Genomic DNA, 12,551 nt, shown 5'->3' with positions numbered 1-12,551 from the left:
TGGGTGGGTGTCCTCCACCTTAGCCTTATCTCTGGTCGTTAGGGTTGCTTTGCAAGCAGGAGGGAGTTTATATCACCTCTGATGAGGAGAACATTGAATCTGCATCACTCACTTCCAGGACAAGTGCTCTCATGAGAAAAATTGCTTATGAGAAAGCAGCAGTTCTTTTCCTTCTTTGCCCCTGAACTTTCCAGCGGCTCCAGCTGCTGCACCTTGTGCTAAGCTCCATGCTGTCAGAGTGCATTTAACCATGATCCTGCACACACCTCCTGGCCCAGGCCTCTCCAGAGATTCAGACACCTATTTTGTGTGTCCCAGGTGGGTTTATGCAGGCGACAGTCACTAACAAAGTCAGCTTAACCTAGATAATGCTCATTCTGGGCCAATAAAGAAGCAAGGTTTTAACAGCCTAGGAAACTTCACTAGAACTCACGTGGTTCAACAGGACTCCTGAGGGTGCACGTGCATTTGGGATGTGGTGCACACATTTTGTTAAACTGCACTTCCAAGATCCAAATCCTGAGTGAAATTAGGATTTTCTGACCATACAATTTTTTTTCCCACACATTAGTCAAAAAGGACCGAGAATACTGTGGGTCCTGCGTTGGCATAGGCTATAATAATAGCTTTGGAAAAGTTAAATTAGTACTGCCTGCTTAATATTTCAAAGCTTTCCACCACCAAACTGAGATATTCTTCCTGAAGACAACAGGAAGGCCAGATTGACCAACAATTAGATGCCAATTGCAGAACAGACTCTCTTCTGTTTCTTTCTGTTCAAGAAACATTATTAATATCGAGGAAAAACAAAACACACAGAGCATACTACATAAACATGCTTATACTTGAAATTATCATGATTTTAAAATTTAGAGGGTGGAGTGGGGTGCATGTGCTTAAAACCATAACTGGAACAGATTTGCAAAATCTTCACCCACCAAGCCAATTCCCAATTCCTCCTTTTCTTTCAGGAAAATTAAGCCAAGTGTTTTGTGATCTTATTTCCACAGGCCTGCACCTAAAGATCAAAACTGGGCCAAAGTGGGAGACACAGGGGAACTGGACCAACCAGCTAGATAATTAACAAAAGAATAAACCCATTTTAACTTCTTGGTTTATTCCTTATTGCATGTGAGGTACTGTCAGTAATCTCCTGCCTGGCTCCTTCTCCCTTTTCTATCCTGAATAGATTTTCCAGAGAATTAGTGGGGAGTGCAAAATCTGCAATATTTTAGACCTACATTAATTTAAAGGTAGAAAAGCTACATTAGATGAAAACCATCTGCTACATAAGCCATGCACTAATAAGTGAACTTGCTTGATCCCAGATTTTAGCACAACCATGCTAAGTTAGAGAGCCATCTAAATGGTTCACTATAAACATCTGAAGAGGACAATATGTAACTTACTTAGAAAATAGATGTTGCATTAATAAAATAGTTAAAAGTTTTTTTAAAGAAATGTATTTGACTTTGAATAAAAACATAAGAGTTAATACATGGATCTAATACACCTTATACCAGTAGAACTTACTATGCCAGAGAGATGCTGCTCTCAGAAAGATTTCACGGCAATTTTCTTCAAGTAGAATCAGGTAAGCAATAGCCCTTTGCAGATAGCAGTTTGTGTAGCAAAGCCTTCAGGGCACTGGTCCTACTTACAAAAAAAAAAGAGAATAAGCATTAGAACAAAAGCATTTGGATTTGGTATAAATGTTGCAGCAAAACCATGCAATTCACATGGAAACACCCATCTATGAAGGGTAGTGCTGGAAAACACAGTCTGAGTAAAAGTAATTTTACTACACGGCAGCAGTTTAGGAATATGATCATAAAATGATACACATGTCAAAAGAGACTCCAAACAAAGGCCTGCCCTTCCTATTGTCCAAAATGGAGATGTCTCAAAAAAATGAAAAAACACTTATGTTTTGCCAAAATACTTCCAAAGCATCCAAACAACACACAGCTTGGGATTAACAGCAGCAGGGATGCTCAAAAGTGGGGATGAAGGGAATGATGCTGTGTGAAGTCAACATTACTTAAAAGCACAATGAGGAAAGTGGAAAAGAGATCTTAAAAGTTGGCGGATCTGTGGCATTTGGAATGTGGAATGGAGTTTGGAAATGGGTCTCAGAGGTGTACCCATACGTTCCCTGAAGCAGCACCCGGAGGGTTTCAGAGCGGGGTGTATGGAATCGGTGGGCAGGGCATTCTGGTGCCCCGTGAAGGAGCTGGAGGCGAGGGAGATGCGGTGCCAGTTCCTCTGCCGGGGCAGCACGGGCAGCAGGACCGTGCTGCCAGCAGCACAGCTGTGCAGCAGGGAGATGTCATCCTGCCGCTGCCGCTGCGGGCTGCCCACGCACACGGGGCCCCGCTCGCAGCCGGGCACAGCAGCGCTGTCCCACGGGCGACACGGCGCGACACGGCTGCGCTCGCACACGCGGGACGCGCCCCCGCCAGCCGGGTCTGCGGCGCTGGGGACGGGGGCACGGGGAGGGGCTGCTGCCGGCTTGGTGGGAAACAGGGAGAAGGAAAATTTAAAAAAAAAAAAAAAAAAAAAAATAAAGTCCCTTCCCCCAAGGCAGCTGCGGAGTGTGCTGAAACCCCCTTTTAGGCACAATCAGCCCCGAGCATCTGGGCAAGGATGAGGTGGGTGCAAAGTGCACGGGGAGGAAATGTGTCAGCTGCAGCATCCGAGAGCAGCGGAGCAAGCTCAGACGGGAAATGAGCTTGCGAAGTGCACCCGACAAGATGATCGCGGGGATAAGTTGCTTCTATGGAAACTGCAGCCCGATGAACCAAAAAACAGTTTGATGGCAAAGTTTTAGCAGGAGTCGGCTCATGCCTGGTTTCAGCTACATTCCCCACCCCCTGTAGAAGAAAAAAAAAAAAAAAAAAGAAGAAGAAGAAGAAAAAGCTGCACAATGTGTTTCTTGTTATGGACAGAAAGGAAAAAAAAAAAAAAAAAAAAAAAAAAAAAAAAAAAGGGGGAAAAAAGGGAAAAAAAGAGGACACAGGTTTTTTCCTGTATGGGCTACATCATATTAAGCTGTAAGTTTAGTTCTGGACAAACAATCTCTTGTTGCATCTCTGGGATGGAGGTTAATGAATTCCCACAGATGATGTTGGCCAAACAGTGGTCGGCTTGTGACTTGATTTCCAGCATCATGATGTGAGGGGATCAGTATAGAAAAGCACTTTGAAGGGAAGAGGCTGCCTACAGCAGGATTGTTTCTACAAGCTAATTGTACTGAGTGCAGCTGCACAAAGCTGGATCAACAGTAATAGAAGGCGGCGCAGACTTCCTGACGCCAGCCCCGCAGAGCTCCCACCAACAGCCTGGCAATTCCAGATTGTTTTCCAGACCTTATCTCTCCCCCAAGTTTTTTTTTTTTTCTCTTCTTCTTCTTTCGCCTTTTTTTTTTTTTAATTTTGTGACCGGAACAAAAGTAACAGGAAAATCCTTTGTGAAAGTAGAAATGCTGTTACAGATCGGTGCCTTTCGCAGAAGTTGTAACTAAATATTTTGCATGCATTACTCTCTCTCCCGCTCAAAAAAAAAGAAAGAAAGATAAAAAAAAACAACCCCCAAACTTCTACAACTTTTCTTTGAATGAATTGGAAACGTGAGGCAAACAAAAGGAAAAGGGTAGTTAAAAGAGGCCGAGTTTAGCGAAATATTTTACCTGGTACATTGAAAACTTCTGTATCAAAACATATTTGGACACCCTGCTTGGACAGGCTGGATGGTGTCAATGACTTGGAACCAGGCCAATTTTAACAGATTTTTTTTTTTTTTTTTTTCTAGTCTGGTTTGATGGCTTAAATACGCGGCAATTAAAGCTATTTACATTATTACTGGATGTTTTAGATAGATTTCATTAGAGGCAGGGGACAGGGCCGCGGGGGAACGTGCCGGTCCCCAGGGAGGGCGGCAGCGCAGCCCCGCAGGCTCTGCCGAGCCCCGGGCCCCGCACACGCACCGGGGCAGCCGGGCCGGGGGCGACTGCGTGACCCTGGGGCTGCGCTGCGAAGACCTTCAGAGGCCAAAGAATAGGCAGTCTTCCAAAAAAAGCATGAAAACACACATTTTTGAGGGGAAAGGGGTGCGGCAGGACCGAACCCCCCACTCTCTATCCTACATCGGAGCCTGGGAAGCGCAGCCCGCTCCTTCCCGTCCGGGTCGCAGCCGGGAGTTGGGGGGCGAGCGGCGCCAGCACCTTTCGCCCCCCCCCCGCCCCCGTCCAACCCCGGTTTTCCCCGTTTTACTCTCTCCTCTCTCCCTTCTGCGGGCGCCCCCCCCCGCCTTCCCACATTCCCTCGTCCTCCCCCCGCGGCATGGCGGGGCGTCCGGCGGCGGCCCCCGCTGCAGGTGCGCCCGGGAGGGGGAAGCGGGGCCGGGCCGCCGCCGCGGGCGCAGCCCCGGTCGCCATGGCAGCCGCCTGAGCGGCGCCGCCGGGCCCGGGCGGCGCGGGCGGGGGGGGCGGCGGCGAGGGGCTGATGTCACGGGGCTGGCGCCGCGCAGTCCGGGCCGGCCCCGGGCGCGGGGCGGGGCGCGGGGGCGCGGGGGGGAACGGCGCCCCCGGGGCGGCCGCGCTCCCGCTCCGCTGCGCGCACCCAGCGCCGGCCGGGCGGGGGGAGCCGCGCACCCGCGGAGCGCAGCCCCGCGTTCGGGAGCCCGAGGGCGCTTTGTGCGTGGCTTCCAGTGGCGGCGGTTCCTCACAGATGTATGCGGTGCGGCGTTTCGGCGCTGGCAACCGGCTGTAAAAGTGCCGGGTGAAAACTACGAGGCGGACGCACGGCTCCCGAGGCACTCGGAGCTGCCTGGGACGGGTCCTGGAAAAGCCCCCGAGGAGCAGCTCGCAGCTTCCCCCCACCATCGGTTCGTGGCTCTCCCCGCCCGGGGCAGCGGGACCGCCGGGGCTGCGACAGCGCTCCTGGGGCCCGTGTCAGAGCGCAGAAGCTCCCAAAGCTGGAGAGCCGCTGCCAAAGCTTTCAGTGCTAAAACAGCAGAATTGAGGGAATGAAACGTTAGGGAAAGGCACTTCAGCCGCACTCTTAGGGGAAGCGCAGCCTGGCTGCTCGCGGGGTCTCCTTCGTGTGCAAAAAGCGCACATGACAGTCATTTGATGACACAGAAAATAGCCAGGTCAGCCTCTCCACACAACTTCCCGGTTTTCCAAAAAGCCTGCTAAGCCCTTGGTGTGGAAAACAAAAAGCAATAATACGGGGTCCTGTGCAGCGCCCGGCCGGCCGGTGCCGTTCCGCTGCCCAAGAACAACAAGCAACGATGGGAGAAGAATGAGCATAGTTACATTGATTATTATTACACCAACATCACTCAACATTTCTTCCACTGGTACCTTCCACTGGTGCAGGCAGGACCAAAACCTGTGGCCGCGGGTCAAGCACCACCACCAATTGATATCTTAGAGATGTAAGGGTTGAAGTCGCCTTAAGTCGTGATTTTAAGTGAGTCGTTAATTGGCAGGGTGGTTTTTTTTATTATTATTTACTCTCCGTAACTGCACTTGAACAGTGTACTTGTCTTCCTATCAGATTGAATGTCGAGATTCACTTTCACCCTTCGTGTTTCAAAACGTGTTGAATTGTGTTCCTGTCAGCCGCGGCACCGCCTCCAGTCCACCCCGGAGAACAGCCCCGGGGCAAACACCCTGGTGTGACAGTCACCAAAGTGCCCTGTTAAAAGAATAGCCAACCACCAGCTCAGGAATGCCACGTTAATTGGGAAAAAAAAAATTAAAAATCCTGATGTGGCTCTTCCCAGCTTTGTCTCCAACTGTCCGTAATGTTCCCCTCACACAGCCCCGACCCCCTTCGTGTAGCTATGCAACAACCGCGCAGATAAATCCAGTATTGGTCTGCTTTTAATATTTATGATTGGCAGCACAATCCTCACTGATTTTATGGATGTATGCATTTACTACGGTTTTGTTTGCAATGAACACTAACGCGCTTTAAGCATCTGTGCAGTTTTACAATCAGAGAATTGCTGCGATTTGTGCAGAAATTCATTTCTATTAGTTGTGTATATAAGTTCACGCTTTTATAAGTTGAACTTTCCTTAGGTAGTGTGTGGAATGGAAGGTGAAAGCTCTGTCCGATTTTACACAGCCGGGAGTATAGGCAAAATATAGAAAAATATAATGGAACTAAACTTAAAAAAAAAAAAAAGTCAAAGTCACTTCTCCAGCTCAACAAAACAAAACAGAAAAACCCCGAAAACTTTTTCCTCTGGCATGTTTCTGGAAGATGTCTCATTGGCTGCAACCAAAAGCTGCTAAAAGTACAGCGTGTAGTAAGCATTTGCATTTGTCACCAGAAACAATCTATGCATAATTAATGGCAGTACTGTGTCACGAGCACTGATAGGGCGCAGATGAGCAGCCTTTCAAGGGTAATACATGTAAATGCACTTCCAATATGCAGATTTGCTTAATGATCTCCAATTAATAGCATCATCTGAAGTAGCCCTGTTCTCAGGAAGCAGGGCGCTAAAAGTGACGCCTGCCTGGCTGGTGGGGTGCTTAATGTCCCGTCCTCACCAGGACAGAAAGTTGCAGTGGGGTTTATAGGCTTATTTTATCTTTAATCTCGATTTATTTTATCCCTGCTCACTGTCGCATCTACAGCGCTGGCTGCAAACACGGCCATAGACTTTCGCTGCCGTGTGCTAAGCGGGGACATGCGACACCGCCGGGATGGGATGCTTCGATCGCGGTGCCCTGGGGAAAGCTCAGCCCTCGCTGCGGGGGGGACCTGCGCATCCCGCACCGCGCTCCGGGCGAGCCCGTGCAGAGAGCGGGGTGCGGCGGAGAGCAGCCAGGGAAGGAGCACGGAGCGATGCCGGGGGGCACGGAGGGAGAGGGGAAGCACAGAGTGATGCCGGAGGGCACGGAACGATGCCTGACGGCCGGGCGGGAGCGCGCCGCAGCCGCCCCGGGCCCCGCGCAGCTCCGCACTATTTACTCCCTCAGCTGTGCGCGCGGCCACGCCCCCCGCCGCCATTGGCTGTCCGGGCGGAAGGCCCCACCAGTGAGGGCGCCCCGCGGTGATTGACGTGCCGGCGGCGGCCAATAGCAGCGAGCGCGGGCCGGGCCCGGCGGCCGCCGCCATATAAGGGCGGCCGCACAGCGCCAGCCCTCAGTGCGAGCTCCGGCAGCGCCAGAGCGGCAGCACAGCGCTCCGCAAGCTCCAGCCCGCCCGCCAGAACCGCGCTCTCCGTCCGCCTGCCAGCATGAAAGCCTTCAGCCCGGTGCGGTCCGTCAGGAAAACCGGCCTCTCGGAGCACAACCTGGGCATCTCCCGGAGCAAGACCCCCGTGGATGACCCCATGAGCCTGCTGTACAACATGAACGACTGCTACTCCAAGCTGAAGGAGCTGGTGCCCAGCATCCCGCAGAACAAGAAAGTGAGCAAGATGGAAATCTTGCAGCACGTCATCGACTACATCCTGGACCTGCAGATCGCCTTGGACTCGCACCCCAGCATCGTCAGCCTGCACCACCAGAGACCCGGGCAGAACCCTTCCTCCAGAACTCCTCTGACCACGCTCAACACAGACATCAGCATTCTCTCGCTACAGGTGAGTGCCTGCCCTGCCCGCTGGCCCGGCTCGGGGCGCTGGGGCGGTGACAGTGCCCGCGGTGCGCGCCCGCCGCCGGGCGCTGCTCCCGAGAGCCGCGGGAAGCGCCGCGGGGGCCGGGACAATCCGCGCCCGCCGCCCGGGCAGCGCTCGGACACCTCGCCCTTACCCTGCTCTTATTCTCTCGCAGGCGTCCGAGTTTCCTTCAGAGCTCATGTCGAGCGACAGCAAAGCACTTTGTGGCTGAATCAAACGGTGAGTGCCGTGCGCTTTTTTCCTAAACTTCGGGTAAAAACTAGCTCCCCGGGGAATGGGAGGCGTGATGGCAAGTGCTAAAAATAGGTCCTGAAAGTTGATTAGGAGATACCTTTGTAATCAGTATGAAATGAGACTAATAACTGAGTTGAGGTCCTAAGTGTGTGTGTGTGTCGCTAAGGTTCACCCAGCAGCTCAGGCTCCTCTGATCCTGCTCGCTGCTTAATGCAAATTCTTATCTGTTCTTGGAGCCTTAACTTCCTGGGCCAAAGTGACTGATTAAGTTGGGAATCTTGGCACAATTCCTTGAATTCTGTGATGTGGGATTGTCTGCGCTATCAGTTAAATAAGTGACTGCTTTTAATCAAATAATTGCTCTAAGAGGCAGACTGGCGCCTCTGAACATTGCGTTTACAGAGATCTAAATAAAGATTGGACTGAGAATCCTCGTTCTAGCCTTTCCCTAGAGTGTATGTTATTTTTATGTTCAATTTGTGCTCTTGAGAGCGAGTGTGTGAGCGTGTATGTGTTGCATCTGGACGCCAGGGTTTGCCCAATCTCTGAGTGTTTGGTTAAATGTTCAAACTGTGGCTTCCTCTCTGGCGCCAGTCTGTCCGGATCTCTGCCCTGTTAGCATTCTCCTAAATATGCCTCTTTTCAATCTCTTGCAGGTGTTCCACTGATGAGAGTTTTTTTTTTTTTCTTTTGCACAAGAAAATGTCTACAGGATTTTTTTTTTTTTTTTTTTTTTTTTTTTTTGCGGTGCTGAATTTATTTTTCAGCTGTATCTGGAGGGGGAAATCCACATTCAAGTAAAAGGACCTTTTAAAATGAATTAAGAAGAAAAAATCAAGATTGATCTTTATCCCCACCCCATTTTACAACTTGGACTGAACCTAGTTATTTATGAAGAGACTCTTAAATACCCTTTCCCTAGTTGGAAGGCTTCCTTTATATACTATTCCCAACGTGGGGAGTGAAACAAAAATCTCACAAGGAGTTGCCCATTTTAAAGCAGACTTTGCCTTTTTTCCAAAGGTGGAGCGTGAGTACCAGAAGGATCCAGTGTTCAGTTTTTTAGGAGAGTCTGTGGTCAGAAATTACCTTTTTGACACAAACCTAGGACTGAATGCTGTGTATATATTTATATATAAATATATATATATGAGTGAAACCTTGTGAACTCTTTAATTAGAGTTTTCTTGTATAGTGGCAGAAATACACATTTCTGCAAAAAGTGTAATGATGTACTTAATCATGCTAAACTTTTTATAAAAGTTTAGTTGTAAACTTAACCCTTTTTATACAAAATAAATCAAGTGTGTTTATTGAACTGATTGCTTGCTTTATTCTTTGGGGACCAACTGTTTGCTGGCTTTGATTTGTGTTGTTTTTGTTGGTTTTTTTTTAATACTTATACATTGTTATGAATTTATCAAAATTCAAATATGTAGAGGCTATAAAGAATAAAATTACCTGAAGTGAATAATTCTTGTAGCTTGGAAAATTTTATTTGAGTGTATTTTGCAATCTTCTAAGTTATCTGCCTGTAAACAGTGTGAAAGGAACTAGACAAGGAATTTATTACACTAGGGATGCTATTGACAAAAGTGCTTGGAAATGTACAAAAGCAGTTAATCCTGAGGCATTCCCATGGAGTATTGCCCTTTTTCTTCCCTCCAACCCCTCTGAATGATTCAGTTCGGGGTAGTAATGGCCCAGATCTGTTAATTTGTGCTCAGAATAATCACTTGGAATTAAGGGTTGTGGGTGGTTATTAGTGCCCCAACTATTAAATTTCTCTAAAAAGGCTTTGAATTGGAGAGTTGGTGATGCGTTAACATGGGATCTAGAATGATGAAGTGACTGTTGCCTTTCCTCACTGGAATTTTCATGCTTCCATGCAATATTTCAATGAAATGGGCTTTCTAATCAGTTGCAGCAGCTCCTCCATATGACTAAGATACTGAGAATTGAGTTAAATCGCTGTTGTGTTACTGATTAAACTTTGGCTGCTCCTACAGGGACTCTCTCCATAAGAATTAAATTAAGTTCGAAATAGGAATCTAAATTCCTGAAAGCCAGAAACTGCTTGTTTCTTTCTCTTTTGCCCTCAGAAACGATGCAATATCCCTTATTATTCCAGGGACACTTACTGTACCCTGTGGAACCACTGTTCATTAAATACGTGTTGCTGTCATAAGACAGTGGATGTGGGAACTGTGCCTTATCAGATGACATGCTAATTTAAGCGCACGCATATAAACTTCCCCGAAATGGGAAGTTAAATTATGGGTCCTACTTGGGAATTTAAGAGTGTCACTTGTAATCTGAAAGAAACTTGACTGGCGCTTAGGGTAAGCACAGCTCTGGCAGGCGCTACGCTCGGGGCCCGAGGGAGCGTGTTTAGGGTTTCTGTGCTCTGGGGACTCTTAGTGTGAAAGGCAGGAGCCTCACCTGGGGCCAGTAACACTTTCCCTAGCGAACAGGTGGGTGGGTGGTGCTCTAGGGCAGCAGCAGCTGCCTTTCCTTGCCCTTGACACCAAATCCATTCACGTAGGCTGGGAGAAAGCCAGCCCTGATCTCTTAATACTGACGCTGCCCTGCCCAAGCAGGAGCGCGCCCTCTCAGAGGATCAATGCAATCAGAAGACGAGAAGGGTTAGCAAAAGCTGGGCCGGGCCGGGGGTGGGGAGGGAAGGACAGGGCGCAGAGCTGATCTGCATCTCCCGCCGGGATTAGGGAAAGCTCCGTGCAGCGCGCACCGGCTGTGCCTCCTGTGGCCGAACCTCGCTACTGTCTCAGCCCCGCAGCGCAGGGCTTATTCCAGCTCCGTGCGATCAGCCTTTAACCCTGACAGCCCTGCACTGAAACCCTTCATTGCCGCAGCTCAGCACCCCTCAGTCTCTAAAAGACTCTTTTCTTGACTATTTTACCCAACTCTTAGCAGCAGCATACTCGGGGTTGTAATCAGAGTATTGAGATCTTCCAAATCAGTAACAATCCAATGCAATCGCCACCAAAATTCACCATCAAAACTTATTTTTCACCCTGCTGCTCATTTTGGGGTGAAGCAACAGTAAGTTACTTTAAACTCACAGTTCGTTTTCTAAAATGAAAAAGCTGCAACGGTCAGATCACTGTAATTATTTTAAGATCAACCCCTTTAGAAACTACAGCGTTTGCACTTTGATATTTTTAAACTACAGGATGATTAACACACTTGTAGAATGAAACTGGTTTCCTTATCATGCATAGCCAAAAGAGAAATTCACAATTTACAAAGCGTGGGGAGCTGAGCAGGAAAACAAACAAACATGTTTTTAAGAATGTAAATTAAGAAAGGAAAACATTTCTCCTCTTTCAGAGTTAACTAATTCCTCGACTTGACAATGCAATCCCACGATCAGAACTGGGAGCTTAAACTAGCTCTTTCCTTAAAGAGTCACTGTTTGTTTTTGTTCTTAAGATTTTGTCATTCAAAGATAAACAGCAAGGTCAAAGCTGAGTGCCTAAAGCCTTAAAACTAATTCTTTAGGTTTCCTTGAAGACATGGGATTTCTTTATTCCATACCATTGTCATTGTCCCTTCAGAACACATAAGAACAATCTGTGACATTTTCACCACCTTCCCTGGCCCGTTCACTCTCTCTGTACACAGCTCTTGTCCATAGTCCTGTTAACTGAGTAGCTGAACACAATAGATCAAGATGACCTGCAGCCAAGTATAATAGCAGCAAAATAGTTTTCGTGACAGTCATATTTAAACTCTGCAATTTGTTTTTGAGTAGGCTATGCATGGAAGTTGCAAATGCACCTATGGACACTTCCACACCGGGGTGGGTGGGAAACAGAGATAAAAGAGCATTCTGTCATCTAGAAGAGAGGTTTCCAAACCTGGCTTTTCTTGTGTATCGCCCTTAATAGCCCATGGCCCAGCTCCCAATCTTATCGCAGTTAGAAATCGCCAGGCTCACACCCACGGGTGGCAGGAGTCCCTCCATCCCACCTCCAGGTAAGGGAAACGCAGAGAGCAGGCTGGGGTTTGTTTACTCACCCCCGGGCACACAGCACTGTGTGTATCGCACCGAAACCATCGGGAGCCACTTGCAGACCCGGTGCCAATATTTTGACAGCAACATGACCGAGGGCGCTGCCGGGGAGCGGGCAGGCCGTAGCTCGGGCGGTGCGTGGAGGGCCAGTGCCACCCTCCGGGCCGGGCGCGCACGGCACCGCCGCCGGCCCCGCTCGGCTCGGCTCGGCTCGGCTCGGCTCGGCTCGGCTCGGCTCGGCTCGGCTCGGCTCGGCCCGGCTCGGCCCGGCCCGGCTCGGCCCGGCTCAGCCCCGCTCGGCTCGGCTCGGCTCGGCTCGGCCCGGCTCGGCTCGGCCCCGCTCGGCTCGGCCCGGCTCGGCTCGGCCCGGCTCGGCTCAGCTCCGCTCGGCTCGGCCCGGCCCGGCTCGGCTCCGCTCGGCAGCATCGCCTCCTCCCGCGCCCCTGCGCCCATCCAGCTCCCACCTTCCCAAGGAGCGACGCGCTTCGGAAAAACCTATGGAGAAATCTGCTTTGAAACACCAAATACTTCGCTCGTAACGCAATGGGGAAAGCACCGTTTGATAGAACTGATTTGTATTTGACTTTGGAAAGTAAAACACGTTCCCTAAACAGTCTAGTGCGTGTTAAGGATTCTT

At 49.5% G+C, this 12,551-nt stretch overlaps 2 protein-coding genes across 4 annotated transcripts in view; one reads left to right on the top strand and one right to left on the bottom strand.

Moving 5' to 3' along the window:
- Positions 1-12,283, bottom strand: part of LOC306813077 (uncharacterized protein) — a 211,985-nt gene extending 199,702 nt beyond the window's left edge. For 2 of the 3 annotated variants that reach the window (XM_079328119.1, XM_079328118.1), the window contains exons 1-2: positions 11,920-12,282; positions 1,534-1,653 (exon numbers count right to left, since the gene is read on the bottom strand). The gene's annotated coding sequence lies outside the window, so the exon portion shown is untranslated. Of the gene's footprint in view, positions 1-1,533; positions 1,654-11,919 lie in introns of all 3 variants that reach the window. The other variant, XM_079328117.1, reaches the window with a different exon arrangement.
- Positions 7,157-9,196, top strand: ID2 (inhibitor of DNA binding 2). The gene is made up of 3 exons (XM_079299158.1): positions 7,157-7,608; positions 7,799-7,863; positions 8,535-9,196. The coding sequence occupies exons 1-2, from the start codon at positions 7,261-7,263 to the stop codon at positions 7,853-7,855; spliced, it is 405 nt and encodes a 134-aa protein (XP_079155284.1). The 5' UTR covers positions 7,157-7,260; the 3' UTR covers positions 7,856-7,863; positions 8,535-9,196.
- Positions 12,284-12,551: the final 268 nt, after the last annotated feature.

Source organism: Erithacus rubecula (genome assembly GCF_903797595.1).
Source record: "Erithacus rubecula genome assembly, chromosome: 2".
NCBI classification, from domain to species: Eukaryota; Metazoa; Chordata; class Aves; order Passeriformes; family Muscicapidae; genus Erithacus; species Erithacus rubecula.
Note: the sequence above shows the minus strand (reverse complement) of the source record. Positions and strands in the feature narration are given on the sequence as shown.